Below are 23,715 nucleotides of genomic sequence, written 5' to 3' on the forward strand. Positions count from 1 at the left end.
TGCATCACCACCTTGTAAAGAGGTTCTGGATGGCAGGGAGCTGGGTCCCAGTGATGTATTGGGCTCTCTGCATCACCACCCTCTGATATAGAGGTCCTGGATGGCAGGGAGCTGGGCCCCAGTGATGTACTGGGCTCTCTGCATCACCACCTGATATAGAGGTCCTGGATAGCAGGGAGCTGGGCCCCAGTGATGTACTGGGCTGTCTGCATCACCACCTGGTATAGAGGTCCTGGATGGCAGAGAGCTGGGCCCCAGTGATGTACTGGGCTGTCCTCACCACCACCTGGTATAGAGGTCCTGGATGGCAGGGAGCTGGGCCCCAGTGATGTATTGGGCTGTCCTCACCACCCTCTGATATAGAGGTCCTGGATGGCAGGGAGCTGGGCCCCAGTGATGTTCGGGGCTCTCTGAATCACCACCTGGTATAGAGGTTCTGGATGTCAGGGAGCTGGGCCCCAGTGATGTATTGGACTGTCCTCACCACCCTCTGATATAGAGGTCCTGGATGGCAGGGAGCTGGGCCCCAGTGATGTATTGGGCTCTCTGCATCACCACCCTCTGATATAGAGGTCCTGGATGGCAGGGAGCTGGGCCCCAGTGATGTACTGGGCTGTCTGCATCACCACCTGGTATAGAGGTCCTGGATGGCAGGGAGCTGGGTCCCAGTGATGTACTGGGCTGTCTGCATCACCACCTGGTATAGAGGTCCTGGATGGCAGGGAGCTGGGCCCCAGTGATGTACTGGGCTGTCTGCATCACCACCTTGTAAAGAGGTTCTGGATGGCAGGGAGCTGGGTCCCAGTGATGTACTGGGCTGTCCGCACCACCCTCTGATATAGAGGTCTTGGATGGCAGGGAGCTGGGTCCCAGTGATGTATTGGGCTCTCTGCATCACCACCCTCTGATATAGAGGTCCTGGATGGCAGGGAGCTGGGCCCCAGTGATGTACTGGGCTCTCTGCATCACCACCTGGTATAGAGGTTCTGGATGTCAGGGAGCTGGGCCCCAGTGATGTATTGGGCTGTCCTCACCACCCTCTGATATAGAGGTCCTGGATGGCAGGGAGCTGGGCCCCAGTGATGTATTGGGCTCTCTGCATCACCACCCTCTGATATAGAGGTCCTGGATGGCAGGGAGCTGGGCCCCAGTGATGTACTGGGCTCTCTGCATCACCACCTGGTATAGAGGTCCTGGATGGCAGGGAGCTGGGCCCCAGTGATGTACTGGGCTGTCTGCATCACCACCTGGTATAGAGGTCCTGGATGGCAGGGAGCTGGGTCCCAGTGATGTACTGGGCTGTCTGCATCACCACCTGGTATAGAGGTCCTGGATGGCAGGGAGCTGGGCCCCAGTGATGTACTGGGCTGTCTGCATCACCACCTTGTAAAGAGGTTCTGGATGGCAGGGAGCTGGGTCCCAGTGATGTACTGGGCTGTCCGCACCACCCTCTGATATAGAGGTCTTGGATGGCAGGGAGCTGGGTCCCAGTGATGTACTGGGCTGTCCGCACCACCCTCTGATATAGAGGTCCTGGATGGCAGGGAGCTGGGTCCCAGTGATGTACTGGGCTCTCTGCATCACCACCTGGTATAGAGGTCCTGGATGGCAGGGAGCTGGGCCCCAGTGATGTACTGGGCTGTCCTCACCACCACCTGGTATAGAGGTCCTGGATGGCAGGGAGCTGGGCCCCAGTGATGTACTGGGCTGTCCTCACCACCCTCTGATATAGAGGTTCTGGATGGCAGGGAGCTGGGCCCCAGTGATGTACTGGGCTGTCTGCATCACCACCTGGTATAGAGGTTCTGGATGGCAGGGAGCTGGGTCCCAGTGATGTACTGGGCTGTCCGCACCACCCTCTGATATAGAGGTCCTGGATGGCAGGGAGCTGGGTCCCAGTGATGTACTGGGCTGTCCGCACCACCCTCTGATATAGAGGTCCTGGATGGCAGGGAGCTGGGTCCCAGTGATGTACTGGGCTGTCCGCACCACCCTCTGATATAGAGGTCCTGGATGGCAGGGAGCTGGGCCCCAGTGATGTACTGGGCTGTCCTCACCACCACCTGATATAGAGGTCCTGGATGGCAGGGAGCTGGGCCCCAGTGATGTACTGGGCTGTCCTCACCACCACCTGATATAGAGGTCCTGGATGGCAGGGAGCTGGGCCCCAGTGATGTACTGGGCTGTCTGCATCACCACCTGGTATAGAGGTTCTGGATGTCAGGGAGCTGGGCCCCAGTGATGTATTGGGCTGTCCTCACCACCCTCTGATATAGAGGTCCTGGATGTCAGGGAGCTGGGCCCCAGTGATGTACGGGGCTCTCTGCATCACCACCTGGTATAGAGGTCCTGGATGGCAGGGAGCTGGGTCCCAGTGATGTACTGGGCTCTCTGCATCACCACCTGGTATAGAGGTCCTGGATGGCAGGGAGCTGGGCCCCAGTGATGTACTGGGCTGTCCTCACCACCACCTGGTATAGAGGTCCTGGGTGGCAGGGAGCTGGGCCCCAGTGATGTACTGGGCTGTCCTCACCACCCTCTGATATAGAGGTTCTGGATGGCAGGGAGCTGGGCCCCAGTGATGTACTGGGCTGTTTTCATACCAAGCAGTGATGCAACCAGTCAAGATGCTCTCAATGGTTTAGCTGTAGGTAATTCTGATAACCATTTCTCAACGGAGCGATTCACTGGTACTTTCTGTTTGAGCTTCTGCTTGTAAACAGGACGCAGGAGAACGGAGTAATGATTCGATTTTCCGAATGGCGGACTAAGGCAGGGCCTTGTACGCTTGCTTTGTGGGTAGAGTAACAGTGGTCTAGGACTTTATCTTCCCTAGTGGCGAAGGAGACGTGTTGATGGAAGTTGGGCATCACGTCTTAACAACGCGGTATTCAAATCGCCAGCGACAAGGCAGCCTCCAGATGTAAGGGTTCCTTTTTGTTTATAGCGTTTTACAGTTGGTTAAGTGCCAGCTTGTTATATTACTTGTCCTCAGGTGAAATGTATACAACAGTCATGTTAACAGCTCTACGAGAGGTAGAAGGGTCGGCACTTTCCCATCAGTTATTCCAAGATGGGTGAACAATGGGTCGAGAGGTGCCCGGTTTTTCTATCGCCTTCATCTCAGCATGAATCTCGCCTTAATCCTCTTGGATATTCCAATAATTGGGTTGGAATTAAAGAAAAAGCAGATGAGTCGAAGTTAAAGTCGGAATTGGGGTAAATAACTGACAAACTGATGTTCAAAAGTTATTGTCGGTTTATCTTCTTATGGGCAGGTGGAACGGTAGCGTCCCACCTCGACAACATCTGGTGAAATTGCAGAGCGCGAAATTCAAAATACAGAAATACTCATAATACTTTCAATAAACATTCATAAAACATACAAGTGTTTAAACATCGGTTTAAAGATTTACTTCTTGTTAATCCAGCCGCTGCGTCAGATTTCAAAAAGGCTTTACGGCGAAAGCATACCATGCGATTATCTGAGGACAGCGCCCCGCTTGCAAAAGCATACAAACATTTTCCAGTCAAGTCGAGGAGTCACGAAAGTCAGAAATAGCGATAAAATGAATCACTTACCTTTGATGATCTTCATATGGTTGCACTCACAAGACTCCGTGTTACACAATAAATGTTACTTTTGTTCGATAAAGTCCCTCTTTATATCCTAAAAACTTGCGCGTTTTGTTCAGTAATCCACTGGCTCAAAGGCGGTCACAACAGGCAGACGAATAGATCCAAATAGTACCGGTAAAGTTCGTCGAAACATGTCAAACAACGTTTTTTTATTAATTCTCAGGTTGTCTATTGTCTTTATAATCGATAATATTTCAACTGGACAATAGCGTATTCAATACAAATGAAAAAGAACGAAGGGCGCGCTCCCGGTCGTGCGTGCAAAAAGCTCTGGTTCATTCGACCGACCACTCAGAAAATGTTGTCATTCTTACTCATCTTTCAGAATAAAAGCCTGAAACAATGTCTAAAGACTGTTGACATCTAGTGGAAGCCATAGGAACTGCAATCTAGGTCCCATCCATGTATATGGTGGATAGGCTTTCAATGGAAAAACACTCAATTCAAAAGAAAGCCACTTCCTGGATGGATTTTCCTCAGGTTCTCACCTGCCATCTCAGTTCAGTCATACTCACATACATTATTTTAACAGTTTAGGAAACTGTGGAGTGGTTCCTATCCAAATATACCAATTATATGCAAATCCCAGCTTCTGGGCCTGAGTAACAGGCAGTTTACATTGGGCACCTCATTCATCCAAAATTCAAAATTCTGCCCCCTAGAGAGGTTATAAAAATGATAGCGGATACATTTTGTGAAAATAAAGTAAAAACAAACACCAAAATAATCGCAAAATAGCAAAGTTGGTTCGGAGCAAAAAGGTGACCGTTGCCATCAGAGGGGGGAAAGAGGTCAAGGTGTAGGGTAGTTCTGTGTAAGTGGGACCAGTGGACTGAGTGAATGAGAAGTGGATGTCATCAACCTTGTTTTTAAAGTGGTAGACAAAGTCATCCCCAGAGAGAGAGGAGGGAGGAGGTGGATGACTAAGGAGTGAGGAGAAAGTGGCAGAGTTTCCTAGGGTTAGAGGCAGAAGCTTGAAATTACATTTAAAGTGTTAGAAAGTGGCTTTCGCAGCTGAGACAAGAAGAAAATGTATAGAGAAGGGAGTGAGAGGATCATAGATCCTCCGAAAACTTTTGTTTTTCTCTAATTCTCTCTCAGCTGCCCACAGCCCTGTTCTGTAAGCTTGCAATGGGTCACTCAGCCACATAGCAGGAGGGGAGGGCCAAGCCAGCTGGGAGGAAAGGGGGGGAGTGAGAGTCATAGGATGTGGAAAGGGAGGAGAGTAGGGTTGAAGAGGCAGAATCAAGAGACAGACGGGAGAAGGATTTATCAGAAGGGAGAGATTATAGGATAGAAGAGAGTATTGGGAAAGAGAGAGTGAAGATTGCGATGGCGCATGATTGTCTGGGTAGGGGCTGAGTGGTTAGGGTTGGAGGAAAGGAAGACAGACAAGGGAACAAAGTAGTGATCAGAGACCTGGAGGGGGGTTATAGTGAGATTAGCAGGAGAACAAAGACCTGGAGGGGGTCACAGTGAGATTAGTAGGAGAACAGAGACCTGGAGGGGGTCACAGTGAGATTAGTAGGAGAACAGAGACCTGGAGGGGGTCACAGTGAGATTAGTAGGAGAACAGAGACCTGGAGGGGGTCACAGTGAGATTAGTAGGAGAACAGAGACTTGGAGGGAGGTTACAGTGAGATTAGTAGGAGAACAGAGACCTGGAAGGGGGTTACAGTGAGATTAGTAGGAGAACAGAGACCTGGAGGGGGGGTTATAGTGAGATTAGTAGGAGAACAGAGACCTGGAGGGGGTTATAGTGAGATTAGTAGGAGAACAGAGACCTGGAGGGGGTCACAGTGAGATTAGTAGGAGAACAGAGACCCTGAGGGGAGAGGGGTGAGGGGAGAGGGAAAGAAACAGTTAATCTAGAACAGGGGTTCTCTCCCCCCAGACCCCACCCCCCCACATCTATTTCTATGAGCACACCGACTGTTCATCACACCAACTCTTCATCACACCAATTGTTCACACCGCTCTTGTTCACCTCCGTTGCCACGTCTAATGTGTATTCATGTGATATTTGAGTGACTCAAACATTACTACAAAATCTATGGGCTAAAAAACATGTTATCTGACATGGACTGGTTGATCTGGACATTTCTGACAAGTTATAAATATCTCTCTGAGGTCTGAAATGACAAGAGGAACTGATGATCCACTACCCAATATAGAACTGATGATCCACTACCCAATATAGAACTGATGATGTACTACCCAATATAGAACTGATGATCCACTACCCAATATAGAACTGATGATGTACTACCCAATATAGAACTGATGATGTACTACCCAATATAGAACTGATGATGTACTACCCAATATAGAACTGATGATGTACTACCCAATATAGAACTGATGATGTACTACCCAATATAGAACTGATGATGTACTACCCAATATAGAACTGATGATCCACTACCCAATATAGAACTGATGATGTACTACCCAATATAGAACTGATGATCCACTACCCAATATAGAACTGATGATGTACTACCCAATATAGAACTGATGATCCACTACCCAATATAGAACTGATGATCCACTACCCAATATAGAACTGATGATCCACTACCCAATATAGAACTGATGATCCACTACCCAATATAGAACTGATGATCCACTACCCAATATAGAACTGATGATGTACTACCCAATATAGAACTGATGATGTACCACCCAATATAGAACTGATGATCCACTACCCAATATAGAACTGATGATCCACTACCCAATATAGAACTGATAAAGTACTACCTAATATAGAACTGATGATCCACTACCCAATATAGAACTGATGATGTACTACCCAATATAGAACTGATGATGCACTACCCAATATAGAACTGATGATCCACTACCCAATATAGAACTGATGATGTACTACCCAATATAGAACTGATGATGTACTACCCAATATAGAACTGATGATGTACCACCCAATATAGAACTGATGATGTACTACCCAATATAGAACTGATAAAGTACTACCCAATATAGAACTGATGATCCACTACCCAATATAGAACTGATGATGTACTACCCAATATAGAACTGATGATGTACTACCCAATATAGAACTGATGATGTACCACCCAATATAGAACTGATGATGTACTACCCAATATAGAACTGATGATGTACTACCCAATATAGAACTGATGATGTACTACCCAATATAGAACTGATGATGTACTACCCAATATAGAACTGATGATGTACTACCCAATATAGAACTGATGATGTACCACCCAATATAGAAATTATGATGTACCACCAAAGGCAGTGCCCCACAGTTTAGGAACCAATGGTCTAGAAGTCAGATAACTGACCTAAAGTTTAAAGAAAACAGTTACAAGAATTAGTAAGGTACATTTAAAAAGTTACTGCATAATTGCCTCTCATAGGATCTATAGGGCTCTGGTCTATAGTAGTGCACTATATAGGGAATAGGGCTCTGGTCTATAGTAGTGCACTATATAGGGAATAGGGCTCTGGTCTAAAGTAGTTTACTATATAGGGGAATAGGGCTCTGGTCTATAGTAGTGCACTATATAGGGAATAGGGCTCTGGTCTAAAGTAGTGTACTATATAGGGAATAGTGAGCCATTCGGAATGTAAACACCGCCACACTCAGAGATCAAACATCTCCTGACACATTTCATCATGTGCAGGTCTGCCTTTGCCTGGCTCTGTCGTCAAACCTAAATTCCAGAGTTAAATCCCAATAATGTGAAAACAACCACAGGCCGGAGATTAGCTCTCCCCCCCCCCCCCCCCTTTCTCCGGCACCCCTCCCCCGCCAAAACACACTCTCCCTTTCTCTCTCTCTCTGAATACTGTGAATACCTACAGTCTGTTCTCCATCAGTTTACATAGAGCTCACACTAGGAATCTCTGATTTTTATGATTCAACAAGTGTAATGTGAGTTCTACAATTCTGACTAGAAATTTGAGAGACAAGAACTTGAATCTAGGTTTCCCTGGAGACATAATAACAAGTGATCCATAACCCCACAGGGTGGAGGGGGACCTGTATCAGGGATCCATAACAGGGTGGAGGGGGACCTGTATCAGGGATCCATAACATGGTGGAGGGGGACCGTATCAGGGATCCATAACAGGGTGGAGGGGGACCTGTATCAGGGATCCATAACATGGTGGAGGGGAACCTGTATCAGGGATCCATAACAGGGTGGAGGGGGACCTGTATCAGGGATCCATAACAGGGTGGAGGGGAACCTGTATCAGGGATCCATAACAGGGTGGAGGGGGACCTGTATCAGGGATCCATAACATGGTAGAGGGGGGACCTGTATCAGGGATCCATAACATGGTGGAGGGGGACCTGTATCAGGGATCCATAACAGGGTGGAGGGGGACCTGTATCAGGGATCCATAACAGGGTGGAGGGGGACCTGTATCAGGGATCCATAACAGGGTGGAGGGGGACCTGTATCAGGGATCCATAACAGGTTGGAGGGGGACCTGTAACAGGGATCCATAACAGGGTGGAGGGGGACCTGTATCAGGGATCCATAACAGGGTGGAGGGGGACCTGTATCAGGGATCCATAACAGGGTGGAGGGGGACCTGTATCAGGGATCCATAACAGGTTGGAGGGAGGACCTGTATCAGGGATCCATAACAGGGTGGAGGGGGACCTGTATCAGGGATCCATAACAGGGTGGAGGGGGACCTGTATCAGGGATCCATAACAGGGTGGAGGGGGACCTGTATCAGGGATCCATAACAGGTTGGAGGGAGGACCTGTATCAGGGATCCATAACCCCACAGGGGGGACCTGTATCAGGGATCCATAACAGGGTGGAGGGGGACCTGTATCAGAGATCCATAACAGGGTGGAGGGGGACCTGTATCAGGGATCCATAACAGAGTGGAGGGGGACCTGTATCAGGGATCCATAACAGCGTGGAGGGGGACCTGTATCAGGGATCCATAACAGGGTGGAGGGGGACCTGTATCAGGGATCCATAACAGGGTGGAGGGGGACCTGTATCAGGGATCCATAACAGGTTGGAGGGAGGACCTGTATCAGGGATCCATAACAGGTTGGAGGGGGACCTGTATCAGGGATCCATAACAGGGTGGAGGGGGACCTGTATCAGGGATCCATAACAGGGTGGAGGGGGACCTGTATCAGAGATCCATAACAGGGTGGAGGGGGACCTGTATCAGGGATCCATAACAGGGTGGAGGGGGGACCTGTATCAGGGATCCATAACAGGGTGGAGGGAGGACCTGTATCAGGGATCCATAACAGGGTGGAGGGGGACCTGTATCAGGGATCCATAACAGGTTGGAGGGAGGACCTGTATCAGGGATCCATAACAGGTTGGAGGGGGGACCTGTATCAGGGATCCATAACAGGGTGGAGGGGGGACCTGTATCAGGGATCCATAACAGGGTGGAGGGGGACCTGTATCAGGGATCCATAACAGGTTGGAGGGGGGACCTGTATCAGGGATCCATAACAGGTTGGAGGGGGACCTGTATCAGGGATCCATAACAGGGTGGAGGGGGACCTAATCTCCACCACATAGACCAAAAACGTTATTGGATTATGTGGGTAATGTGCCAGATTTTTTGAAGGTATTACAGAGTGCTTGATTACACAATCCCCATCATTACACACACCTCCTCCCCTCCCCACAGATCTAGTCTCTGCCAGACAGATCACAGATCTAGACTCTGCCAGACAGATCACAGATCTAGACTCTGCCAGACAGATCACAGATCTAGACTCTGCCAGACAGATCACAGATCTAGTCTCTGCCAGACAGATCACAGATCTAGACTCTGCCAGACAGATCACAGATCTAGTCTCTGCCAGACAGATCACAGATCTAGTCTCTGCCAGACAGATCCCAGATCTAGTCTCTGCCAGACAGATCCCAGATCTAGTCTCTGCCAGACAGATCACAGATCTAGTCTCTGCCAGACAGATCACAGAGGTCGTCTCTGCCAGACAGATCACAGATCTGTGTGACCAATACCACTCCCATTGTTTCACTAGCAGCGATGCTAATGCTGGCTGTGGGGTAAATAAAGAATACTAAGTCATATTTTTGGTAATTGTCTCTCAGGATCAACAGATCACTTTTTGTCAATAAAATTAAGTATATTTTAAATGTTGGTGTACTGCCCCCTTTAAATGTATTTTTTTACCACAAAAATATGACAAATAAATCTCAAAACGAAATGATACTACTGCGCACAGACCGTGCACCTGCTCCGTCATGTAAACCCATTTCCTGAAGCTCCAGAAGAACATTTCTTGTGCTGATGTTGCTTCCATGTAAGGCCAATCTACTGCCAATGTTTGTGGATGGAGATTGCATGGCTGTGTGTGCTCGATTTTATACACCTGTCAGCAACAGGTGTGGCCATCATTGCCGAATCCACTCATTTACAGTGCCTTGCGAAAGTATTCGGCCCCCTTGAACTTTGCGACCTTTTGCCACATTTCAGGCTTCAAACATAAAGATATAAAACTGTATTTTTTTGTGAAGAATCAACAACAAGTGGGACACAATCATGAAGTGGAACGACATTTATTGAATATTTCAAACTTTTTTAACAAATCAAAAACTGAAAAATTGGGCGTGCAAAATTATTCAGCCCCTTTACTTTCAGTGCAGCAAACTCTCTCCAGAAGATCAGTGAGGATCTCTGAATGATCCAATGTTGACCTAAATGACTAATGATGATAAATACAATCCACCTGTTTGTAATCAAGTCTCCGTATAAATGCACCTGCACTGTGATAGTCTCAGAGGTCCGTTAAAAGCGCAGAGAGCATCATGAAGAACAAGGAACACACCAGGCAGGTCCGAGATACTGTTGTGAAGAAGTTTAAAGCCAGATTTGGATACAAAAAGATTTCCCAAGCTTTAAACATCCCAAGGAGCACTGTGCAAGCGATAATATTGAAATGGAAGGAGTATCAGACCACTGCAAATCTACCAAGACCTGGCCGTCCCTCTAAACTTTCAGCTCATACAAGGAGAAGACTGATCAGAGATGCAGCCAAGAGGCCCATGATCACTCTGGATGAACTGCAGAGATCTACAGCTGAGGTGGGAGACTCTGTCCATAGGACAACAATCAGTCGTATATTGCACAAATCTGGCCTTTATGGAAGAGTGGCAAGAAGAAAGCCATTTCTTAAAGATATCCATAAAAAGTGTTGTTTAAAGTTTGCCACAAGCCACCTGGGAGACACACCAAACATGTGGAATAAGGTGCTCTGGTCAGATGAAACCAAAATTGAACCTTTTGGCAACAATGCAAAACGTTATGTTTGCCGTAAAAGCAACACCCTGAACATACCATCCCCACTGTCAAACATGGTGGTGGCAGCATCATGGTTTGGGCCTGCTTTTCTTCAGCAGGGACAGGGAAGATGGTTAAAATTGACGGGAAGATGGATGGAGCCAAATACAGGACCATTCTGGAAGAAAACCTGATGGAGTCTGCAAAAGACCTGAGACTGGGACGGAGATTTGTCTTCCAACAAGACAATGATCCAAAACATAAAGCAAAATCTACAATGGAATGGTTCAAAAATAAACATATCCAGGTGTTAGAATGGCCAAGTCAAAGTCCAGACCTGAATCCAATCGAGAATCTGTGGAAAGAACTGAAAACTGCTGTTCACAAATGCTCTCCATCCAACCTCACTGAGATCGAGCTGTTTTGCAAGGAGGAATGGGAAAAAATGTCAGTCTCTCGATGTGCAAAACTGATAGAGACATACCCCAAGCGACTTACAGCTGTAATCGCCGCAAAAGGTGGCGCTACAAAGTATTAACTTAAGGGGGCTGAATAATTTTGCACGCCCAATTTTTCAGTTTTTGATTTGTTAAAAAAGTTTGAAATATCCAATAAATGTCGTTCCACTTCATGATTGTGTCCCACTTGTTGTTGATTCTTCACAAAAAAATACAGTTTTATATCTTTATGTTTGAAGACTGAAATGTGGCAAAAGGTCGCAAAGTTCAAAGGGGCCGAATACTTTCGCAAGGCACTGTAAAGGCGTGTCCACATACATTATACTTACAAAGTATCTGATTGGACAGCAGCAGGCCTATAGGTGCACTACATAAAGTTGGTGACTCTACAAACTTGTTGGATGCATTTGCAGTTCATTTTGTTCCAGATTATTTTGTAACCAATAGAAATGAACAGTAAATAATTGTATTATTTTGGAGTCACTTTTATTGTAAATAAGAATAGAACATGTTTCTTAAAACGTCTACATGAATGCGGATGCTACCACGATTAAAGATAATCCTGAATGAATCGTGAATAATGAGAATGTCCCAGAGGGTCAAAGATCATACCTCCAAGACAGGCTAACCTACATTACTGGTAATGGTGAGAGGTAGCCTAAGAGAGTCCAGGAACCGTGCTGACTACCTGATGTGCTCTTGACCCTAATTGCTCCTTCAAGTTGCTCTGGATAAGAGCGGCTGATAAATTACTAAAATATACAGTTGAAATTGGAAGTTTACAAACACCTTAGCCAAATACATTTAAACTCAGTTTTTCACAATTCCTGACATTTAATCCTAGTAAAAATTCCCTGTCTTAGGTCAGTTAGGATCACCACTTTATTTTAAGAATGTGAAATGTCAGAATAATAGTAGAGAGAATTACTTATTTCAGTTTTTATTTCTTTCATCACATTCACGGTGGGTCAGAAGTTTACATACACTCAATCAGTATTCGGTAGCATTGCCTTTAAATTGTTTAACTTGGGTCAAACGTTTCGGGTAGCCTTCCACAAGCTTCCCACAATAGGTTGGGTGAATTTTGGCCCATTCCCCCTGACAGAGCTGGTGTAACTGAGTCAGGTTTGTAGGCCTCCTGCACACGCTTTTTCAGTTCTGCCCACACATTTTCTATAGGATTGAGGTCAGGGCTTTGTGATGGCCACTCTAATACCTTGACTTGGTTGTCCTTAAGCCATTTTGCCACAACTTTGGATGTAGGCTTGGGATCATCGTCCATTTGGAGCAGTGGCTTCCTCCTTGCTGAGCGGCCTTTCAGGTTATGTCGATATAGGACTCGTTTTACTGTGGATATAGATCATTTTGTACCTATTTCCTCCAGCATCTTCACAAGGTCCTTTGCTGTTGTTCTGGGATTGATTTGCACTTTTCACACCAAAGTACGTTCATCTCTAGGAGACAGAACGCGTCTCCTTCCTGAGCGGTATGACGGCTACGTGGTCCCATGGTGTTTATACTTGCGTACTATTGTTTGTACAGATGAATGTGGTACCTTCAGGCGTTTGGAAATTGCTCCCAAGGATGAACCAGACTTATGGAGATGTACAATTTATTTTCTGAGGTCTTGGCTGATTTCTTTTGATTTTCCCATGATGTCAAGGTAAGAGGCACTGAGTTTGAAGGTAGGCCTTGAAATACATCCACAGGTACACCTCCAATTGACTCAAATTATGTCAATTAGCCTATCAGAAGCTTCTAAAGCCATGACATCATTTTCTGGAATTTTCCAATCTGTTTAAAGGCACAGTCAACTTAGTGTATGTAAACTTCTGAGCCACTGGAATTGTGATACAGTGAATTATAAGTGAAATAATCTGTTTGATAGCAATTGTTGGAAAAATGACTTGTGTCATCCACAAAGTAGATGTCCTTTACTGACTTGCCAAAACTATAGTTTGTTAACAAGACATTTGTGGAGTGGTTGAAAAACAAGTTTTAATGACTCCAACCTAAGTGTATGTAAACTTCCGACTTCAACTGTACATGTAAAATGTAAATTAGCATGCCATTTCGGACACAGACTCCAGCTAAGGTTGTTCCCACCTGTCTTCAGCATGCATAACACAGTTCCCCGCGGATCTGGCCGAGGCCTGTTGTAGTTTCTGAGACTCTATCCTTCCTGAGAACCCCTCCAGCAGACGCAGACCTCCAAAGTTCCCCGCCACCTCACCGTAGCCCCCCGCCACCTCACCGTAGCCCCCCGCCACCGCCTCCGCTGTCCTCAGACTGGACCTTCCCTGGAGGCCAGGGGCTGCTGCTGGGGACTTCAGGTCCAGGTCGCTCTTATTTTCCAGATACATGTTGAGACTGGAGAGTAGTCCAACACAGGGTCTAGACAGAGAGATAGAGAGATGGAGAGACAGAGACCAATACAAATAAATGGGATTTGTTAAGGCCACACTACAGATTAGGCCTATAGGTCAAAACGACACTACAGATTAGACCTATAGGTCAAAACGACACTACAGATTAGACCTATAGGTCAAAACGACACTACAGATTAGGCCTATAGGTCAAAACGACACTACAGATTAGGCCTATAGGTCAAAACGACACTACAGATTAGGCCTATAGGTCAAACTACACAACAGATTAGGCCTATAGGTCAAAACGACACTACAGATTAGGCCTATAGGTCAAAACGACACTACAGATTAGGCCTATAGGTCAAAACGACACTACAGATTAGGCCTATAGGTCAAAACGACACTACAGATTAGGCCTATAGGTCAAAACGACACTACAGATTAGGCCTATAGGTCAAAACGACACTACAGATTAGACCTATAGGTCAAACTACACAACAGATTAGGCCTATAGGTCAAAACGACACTACAGATTAGGCCTATAGGTCAAAACGACACTACAGATTAGGCCTATAGGTCAAAACGACACTACAGATTAGGCCTATAGGTCAAAACGACACTACAGATTAGGCCTATAGGTCAAAACGACACTACAGATTAGGCCTATAGGTCAAAACGACACTACAGATTAGGCCTATAGGTCAAAACGACACAACAGATTAGGCCTATAGGTCAAAACGACACTACAGATTAGGCCTATAGGTCAAAACGACACTACAGATTAGGCCTATAGGTCAAAACGACACTACAGATTAGGCCTATAGGTCAAAACGACACTACAGATTAGGCCTATAGGTCAAAACGACACTACAGATTAGGCCTATAGGTCAAAACGACACTACAGATTAGACCTATAGGTCAAACTACACAACAGATTAGGCCTATAGGTCAAAACGACACTACAGATTAGGCCTATAGGTCAAAACGACACTACAGATTAGGCCTATAGGTCAAAACGACACTACAGATTAGGCCTATAGGTCAAAACGACACTACAGATTAGACCTATAGGTCAAAACGACACTACAGATTAGGCCCATAGGTCAAAACGACACTACAGATTAGGCCTATAGGTCAAAACGACACTACAGATTAGGCCTATAGGTCAAAACGACACTACAGATTAGGCCCATAGGTCAAAACGACACTACAGATTAGGCCCATAGGTTAGGCTACAGATTCAAACTGTAGGTTAAGGATACAGATTAGGCCAAAAGGCATTACAGTATTTGCTTTCCTTCTTTGGCCGTTGTCACTAGACTAGCGTTAAAACACACAGGGAGGCCTGCGTTAGACTAGAGTTAACAGAGAGAGAGGCCTGCGTTAGACTAGAGTTAACAGAGAGAGAGGCCTGCGTTAGACTAGAGTTAACAGAGAGAGAGGCCTGCGTTAGACTAGAGTTAACAGAGAGAGAGGCCTGCCCTAGACTAGAGTTAACAGAGAGAGAGGCCTGCGTTAGACTAGAGTTAACAGAGAGAGAGGCCTGCGTTAGACTAGAGTTAACAGAGAGAGAAGCCTTCCCTAGACTAGAGTTTACAGAGAGAGAGGCCTGCGTTAGACTAGAGTTAACAGAGAGAGAGGCCTGCGTTAGACTAGAGTTAACAGAGAGAGAAGCCTTCCCTAGACTAGAGTTTACAGAGAGAGAGGCCTGCGTTAGACTAGAGTTAACAGAGAGAGAGGCCTGCGTTAGACTAGAGTTAACAGAGAGAGAAGCCTTCCCTAGACTAGAGTTTACAGAGAGAGAGGCCTGCGTTAGACTAGAGTTAACAGAGAGAGAGGCCTGCGTTAGACTAGAGTTAACAGAGAGAGAGGCCTGCGTTAGACTAGAGTTAACAGAGAGAGAGGCCTGCGTTAGACTAGAGTTAACAGAGAGAGAGGCCTGCGTTAGACTAGAGTTAACAGAGAGAGAAGCCTGCGTTAGACTAGAGTTAACAGAGAGAGAAGCCTTCCCTAGACTAGAGTTTACAGAGAGAGAGGCCTGCGTTAGACTAGAGTTAACAGAGAGAGAGGCCTGCGTTAGACTAGAGTTAACAGAGAGAGAGGCCTGCGTTAGACTAGAGTTAACAGAGAGAGAAGCCTGCGTTAGACTAGAGTTAACAGAGAGAGAGGCCTGCGTTAGACTAGAGTTAACAGAGAGAGAAGCCTTCCCTAGACTAGAGTTTACAGAGAGAGAGGCCTGCGTTAGACTAGAGTTAACAGAGAGAGAGGCCTGCGTTAGACTAGAGTTAACAGAGAGAGAGGCCTGCGTTAGACTAGAGTTAACAGAGAGAGAGGCCTGCGTTAGACTAGAGTTAACAGAGAGAGAAGCCTTCCCTAGACTAGAGTTTACAGAGAGAGAAGCCTTCCCTAGACTAGAGTTTACAGAGAGAGAGGCCTGCGTTAGACTAGAGTTAACAGAGAGAGAAGCCTTCCCTAGACTAGAGTTTACAGAGAGAGAGAGGCCTGCGTTAGACTAGAGTTAACAGAGAGAGAAGCCTGCGTTAGACTAGAGTTAACACAGGGAGGCCTGCCCTAGACTAGAGTTAACACAGGGAGGCCTGCCCTAGACTAGAGTTAACACAGGGAGGCCTGCCCTAGACTAGAGTTAACAGAGAGAGAAGCCTTCCCTAGACTAGAGTTAACAGAGAGAGAGGCCTGCGTTAGACTAGAGTTAACAGAGAGAGAAGCCTTCCCTAGACTAGAGTTAACAGAGAGAGAGGCCTACGTTAGACTAGAGTTAACAGAGAGAGAAGCCTGCGTTAGACTAGAGTTAACAGAGAGAGAGGCCTGCGTTAGACTAGAGTTAACAGAGAGAGAAGCCTGCGTTAGACTAGAGTTAACAGAGAGAGAAGCCTGCGTTAGACTAGAGTTAACAGAGAGAGAGGCCTGCGTTAGACTAGAGTTAACAGAGAGAGAAGCCTGCGTTAGACTAGAGTTAACAGAGAGAGAGGCCTGCGTTAGACTAGAGTTAACAGAGAGAGAGGCCTGCGTTAGACTAGAGTTAACAGAGAGAGAGGCCTGCGTTAGACTCGAGTTAACAGAGAGAGAAGCCTACCCTAGACTAGAGTTAACAGAGAGAGAGGCCTGCGTTAGACTAGAGTTAACAGAGAGAGAAGCCTGCGTTAGACTAGAGGTTACAGAGAGAGAGGCCTGCGTTAGACTAGAGTTAACAGAGAGAGAGGCCTGCGTTAGACTAGAGTTAACAGAGAGAGAAGCCTTCCCTAGACTAGAGTTAACAGAGAGAGAGGCCTGCGTTAGACTAGAGTTAACAGAGAGAGAAGCCTTCCCTAGACTAGAGTTAACAGAGAGAGGCCTTCCCTAGACTAGAGTTAACAGAGAGAGAGGCCTGCGTTAGACTAGAGTTAACAGAGAGAGAGGCCTGCGTTAGACTAGAGTTAACAGAGAGAGAAGCCTTCCCTAGACTAGAGTTAACAGAGAGAGAGGCCTACCCTAGACTAGAGTTAAGAGAGAGGCCTGCGTTAGACTAGAGTTAACAGAGAGAGAGGCCTGCGTTAGACTAGAGTTAACAGAGAGAGAGGCCTGCGTTAGACTAGAGTTAACAGAGAGAGAGGCCTGCGTTAGACTAGAGTTAAGAGAGAGTCCTGCCCTAGACTAGAGGTTACAGAGAGAGAGGCCTGCGTTAGACTAGAGTTAACAGAGAGAGAGGCCTACCCTAGACTAGAGTTAAGAGAGAGGCCTGCGTTAGACTAGAGTTAACAGAGAGAGAGGCCTGCGTTAGACTAGAGTTAACAGAGAGAGAGGCCTACCCTAGACTAGAGTTAAGAGAGAGGCCTGCGTTAGACTAGAGTTAACAGAGAGAGAGGCCTGCGTTAGACTAGAGTTAACAGAGAGAGAGGCCTGCGTTAGACTAGAGTTAACAGAGAGAGAGGCCTGCGTTAGACTAGAGTTAAGAGAGAGTCCTGCCCTAGACTAGAGGTTACAGAGAGAGAGGCCTGCGTTAGACTAGAGTTAACAGAGAGAGAGGCCTGCGTTAGACTAGAGTTAACAGAGAGAGAGGCCTACCCTAGACTAGAGTTAACAGAGAGAGAAGCCTGCGTTAGACTAGAGTTAACAGAGAGAGAGGCCTACCCTAGACTAGAGTTAACAGAGAGAGAAGCCTGCGTTAGACTAGAGTTTACAGAGAGAGAAGCCTGCGTTAGACTCGAGTTAACAGAGAGAGAGGCCTGCGTTAGACTAGAGTTAACAGAGAGAGAAGCCTGCGTTAGACTCGAGTTAACAGAGAGAGAGGCCTGCGTTAGACTAGAGTTAACAGAGAGAGAAGCCTGCGTTAGACTAGAGTTTACAGAGAGAGAAGCCTGCGTTAGACTCGAGTTAACAGAGAGAGAGGCCTGCGTTAGACTAGAGTTAACAGAGAGAGAAGCCTGCGTTAGACTAGAGTTAACAGAGAGAGAAGCCTGCGTTAGACTAGAGTTAACAGAGAGAGAAGCCTGCGTTAGACTAGAGTTTACAGAGAGAGAAGCCTTCCCTAGACTAGAGTTAACAGAGAGAGAAGCCTTCCCTAGACTAGAGTTAACAGAGAGAGAAGCCTTCCCTAGACTAGAGTTTACAGAGAGAGAGGCCTACCCTAGACTAGAGTTTACAGAGAGAGAGGCCTGCGTTAGACTAGAGTTAACAGAGAGAGAAGCCTTCCCTAGACTAGAGTTAACAGAGAGAGAGGCCTGCGTTAGACTAGAGTTAACAGAGAGAGAAGCCTTCCCTAGACTAGAGTTAACAGAGAGAGAGGCCTGCGTTAGACTAGAGTTAACAGAGAGAGAAGCCTTCCCTAGACTAGAGTTAACAGAGAGAGAGGCCTGCGTTAGACTAGAGTTAACAGAGAGAGAAGCCTGCGTTAGACTAGAGTTAACAGAGAGAGAAGCCTTCCCTAGACTAGAGTTAACAGAGAGAGAAGCCTTCCCTAGACTAGAGTTAACAGAGAGAGAAGCCTTCCCTAGACTAGAGTTAACAGAGAGAGAAGCCTTCCCTAGACTAGAGTTTACAGAGAGAGAGGCCTGCGTTAGACTCGAGTTAACAGAGAGAGAAGCCTTCCCTAGACTAGAGTTAACAGAGAGAGAAGCCTTCCCTAGACTAGAGTTTACAGAGAGAGAGGCCTAGCCTAGACTAGAGTTAAGAGAGAGGCCTGCCCTAGACTACAGTTAATAGAGAGGCCTGCCCTAGACTAGAGTTTACAGAGAGAGAGGCCTACCCTAGACTAGAGTTAAGAGAGAGGCCTGCCCTAGACTAGAGGTTACAGAGAGAGAGGCCTACCCTAGACTAGAGTTAAGAGAGAGGCCTGCCCTAGACTACAGTTAATAGAGAGGCCTGCCCTACACTAGAATTAACAGAGAGAGGCCTGCCTGTGTGAGATTGCCAATGAAGTATTGTTAGAGAATTGTGGGCTGGCAGGTATAATGAGCCAGGAAATCTGACTGTGTGAGATCCCCAGGGGAATCATAAGCTGCTCCATGTGGTCTAGACATGGGCTGCCCCATCATGTGATCACAACAATCAGCTACTACCATTGTGTGTCTGCATGTGTACTTGGTCCTCATTCAGAAACTCCGACGTCACATGACCCCTGGCTGGCCGTCAGCCTCTAGTAATGTGACGTCCTTGTGGACACGCTACACTACCACACCCTACTACCACACCATACTACCACACCATACCACCACACCATGCCACCACACCATACCACCACACCATACCACCACACCATACTACCACACCATACAGATCTACTACTACCACGCCATACTACCACACCATACTACCACACCATACAGATCTACTACTACCACACCATACTACCACACCATACTACCACACCATACAGATCTACTGGTAACACACCATACTACCACACCATACAGATCTACTACTACCACAGCATACTACCGCACCATACAGATATACTACTACCACACCATACTACCACACCATACTACCACACCATACAGATCAACTAGTACCACACCATACTACCACACCATACTACAACACCATACTACCACACCATACCACCACACCATACAGATCTACTACTACCACACCATACTACCACACCATACTACCACACCATACTACCACACCATACAGATCTACTGGTAACACACCATACTACCACACCATACAGATCTACTACTACCACAGCATACTACCGCACCATACAGATATACTACTACCACACCATACTACCACACCATACTACCACACCATACAGATATACTACTACCACACCATACTACCACACCATACTACCACACCATACAGATCAACTAGTACCACACCATACTACCACACCATACTACAACACCATACTACCACACCATACCACCACACCATACAGATCTACTAGTACCACACCATACCACCACACCATACCACCACACCATACAGATCTACTAGTACCACACCATACCACCACACCATACCACCACACCATACAGATCTACTAGTACCACACCATACTACCACACCATACCACTACACCATACAGTTCTACTAGTACCACACCATACCACCACACCATACCATACAGATCTACTAGTACCACACCATACTACCACACCATACCAGCACACCATACAGATCTACTAGTACCACACCATACCACCACACCATACAGATCTACTAGTACCACACCATACTACCACACCATACTACCACACCATACCTATCTATTAGTACCACACCATACCACCACACCATACCACCACACCATACAGATCTACTAGTACCACACCATACCTCCACACCACACAGATCTACTAGCACCACACCATACTACCACACCATACTACCACACCATACCACCACACCATACCACCACACCATACAGATCTACTAGTACCACACCATACTACCACACCATACCACCACACCATACAGATCTACTACTACCATACCATACTACCACACCATACAGATCTATTAGTACCACACCATACTACCACACCATACCACCACACCATACAGATCTACTAGTACCACACCATACTACCACACCATACAGATCTACTGGTAACACACCATACTACCACACCATACAGATCTATTAGTACCACACCATACTACCACACCATACCACCACACCATACAGATCTACTAGTACCACACCATACTACCACACCATACAGATCTACTGGTAACACACCATACTACCACACCATACAGATCTACTACTACCACACCATACTACCACACCATACAGATCTACTGGTAACACACCATACTACCACACCATACAGATCTACTACTACCACAGCATACTACCGCACCATACAGATATACTACTACCACACCATACTACCACACCATACTACCACACCATACAGATCTACTACTACCACACCATACTACCACACCATACCACCACACCATACAGATCTACTACTACCATACCATACTACCACACCATACAGATCTATTAGTACCACACCATACTACCACACCATACCACCACACCATACAGATCTACTAGTACCACACCATACTACCACACCATACAGATCTACTGGTAACACACCATACTACCACACCATACAGATCTATTAGTACCACACCATACTACCACACCATACCACCACACCATACAGATCTATTAGTACCACACCATACTACCACACCATACCACCACACCATACAGATCTACTAGTACCACACCATACTACCACACCATACAGATCTACTGGTAACACACCATACTACCACACCATACAGATCTACTACTACCACACCATACTACCACACCATACAGATCTACTGGTAACACACCATACTACCACACCATACAGATCTACTGGTAACACACCATACTACCACACCATACAGATCTACTACTACCACACCATACTACCACACCATACAGATCTACTGGTAACACACCATACTACCACACCATACAGATCTACTACTACCACAGCATACTACCACACCATACAGATCTACTACTACCACACCATACTACCACACCATACAGATCTACTGGTAACACACCATACTACCACACCATACAGATCTACTACTACCACACCATACTACCACAGCATACTACCACACCATACTACCACACCATACAGATCTACTGGTAACACACCATACTACCACACCATACAGATCTACTACTACCACAGCATACTACCGCACCATACAGATATACTACTACCACACCATACTACCACACCATACAGATATACTAGTACCACACCATACTACCACACCATACCACCACACCATACAGATCAACTAGTACCACACCATACTACCACACCATACTACAACACCATACTACCACACCATACCACCACACCATACAGATCTACTAGTACCACACCATACCACCACACCATACTACCACACCATACCACCACACCATACAGATCTACTAGTACCACACCATACTACCACACCATACCACGACACCATACAGATCTACTAGTACCACACCATACCACCACACCATACCACCACACCATACAGATCTACTAGTACCACACCATACCACCACACCATACCACCACACCATACAGATCTACTAGTACCACACCATACTACCACACCATACCAGCACACCATACAGATCTACTAGTACCACACCATACCACCACACCATACAGATCTACTAGTACCACACCATACTACCACACCATACTACCACACCATACCTATCTATTAGTACCACACCATACCACCACACCATACCACCACACCATACAGATCTACTAGTACCACACCATACCTCCACACCACACAGATCTACTAGCACCACACCATACTACCACACCATACTACCACACCATACCACCACACCATACCACCACACCATACAGATCTACTAGTACCACACCATACTACCACACCATACCACCACACCATACAGATCTACTACTACCATACCATACTACCACACCATACAGATCTATTAGTACCACACCATACTACCACACCATACCACCACACCATACAGATCTACTAGTACCACACCATACTACCACACCATACAGATCTACTGGTAACACACCATACTACCACACCATACAGATCTATTAGTACCACACCATACTACCACACCATACCACCACACCATACAGATCTACTAGTACCACACCATACTACCACACCATACAGATCTACTGGTAACACACCATACTACCACACCATACAGATCTACTACTACCACACCATACTACCACACCATACAGATCTACTACTACCACACCATACTACCACACCATACAGATCTACTACTACCACACCATACTACCACACCATACTGTCACACCATACTACCACCCCATACAAATCTACGACTACCACATCATACTACCACACCATACCACCACACCATACCACCACACCATACTACCACACCATACAGATCTACTACTACCACACCATACTACCACACCATACCACCACACCATACCACCACACCATACAGATCTACTAGTACCACACCATACCACCACACCATACCACCACACCATACAGATCTACTAGTACCACACCATACTACCACACCATACCACTACACCATACAGTTCTACTAGTACCACACCATACCACCACACCATACCATACAGATCTACTAGTACCACACCATACTACCACACCATACCAGCACACCATACAGATCTACTAGTACCACACCATACCACCACACCATACAGATCTACTAGTACCACACCATACTACCACACCATACTACCACACCATACCTATCTATTAGTACCACACCATACCACCACACCATACCACCACACCATACAGATCTACTAGTACCACACCATACCTCCACACCACACAGATCTACTAGCACCACACCATACTACCACACCATACTACCACACCATACCACCACACCATACCACCACACCATACAGATCTACTAGTACCACACCATACTACCA

General features: G+C 46.4%; 1 protein-coding gene across 2 annotated transcripts in view; it reads right to left on the reverse strand.

Moving 5' to 3' along the window:
* oca2 (oculocutaneous albinism II) overlaps positions 1-23,715 on the reverse strand; it is a 196,412-nt gene that overhangs the window by 162,258 nt on the left and 10,439 nt on the right. For both annotated transcript variants that reach the window (XM_036978983.2, XM_090236498.1), the window contains exon 2: positions 13,506-13,793. In XM_036978983.2, coding sequence (XP_036834878.2) covers positions 13,506-13,762 — 257 coding nt within the window. In that variant the 5' untranslated portion in view covers positions 13,763-13,793. The remainder of the gene's footprint in view (positions 1-13,505; positions 13,794-23,715) is intronic.

This window comes from Oncorhynchus mykiss, chromosome 5, assembly GCF_057628025.1.
Source record: "Oncorhynchus mykiss isolate SJ-2025 chromosome 5, ASM5762802v1, whole genome shotgun sequence".
In the NCBI taxonomy this organism is placed as follows: Eukaryota; Metazoa; Chordata; class Actinopteri; order Salmoniformes; family Salmonidae; genus Oncorhynchus; species Oncorhynchus mykiss.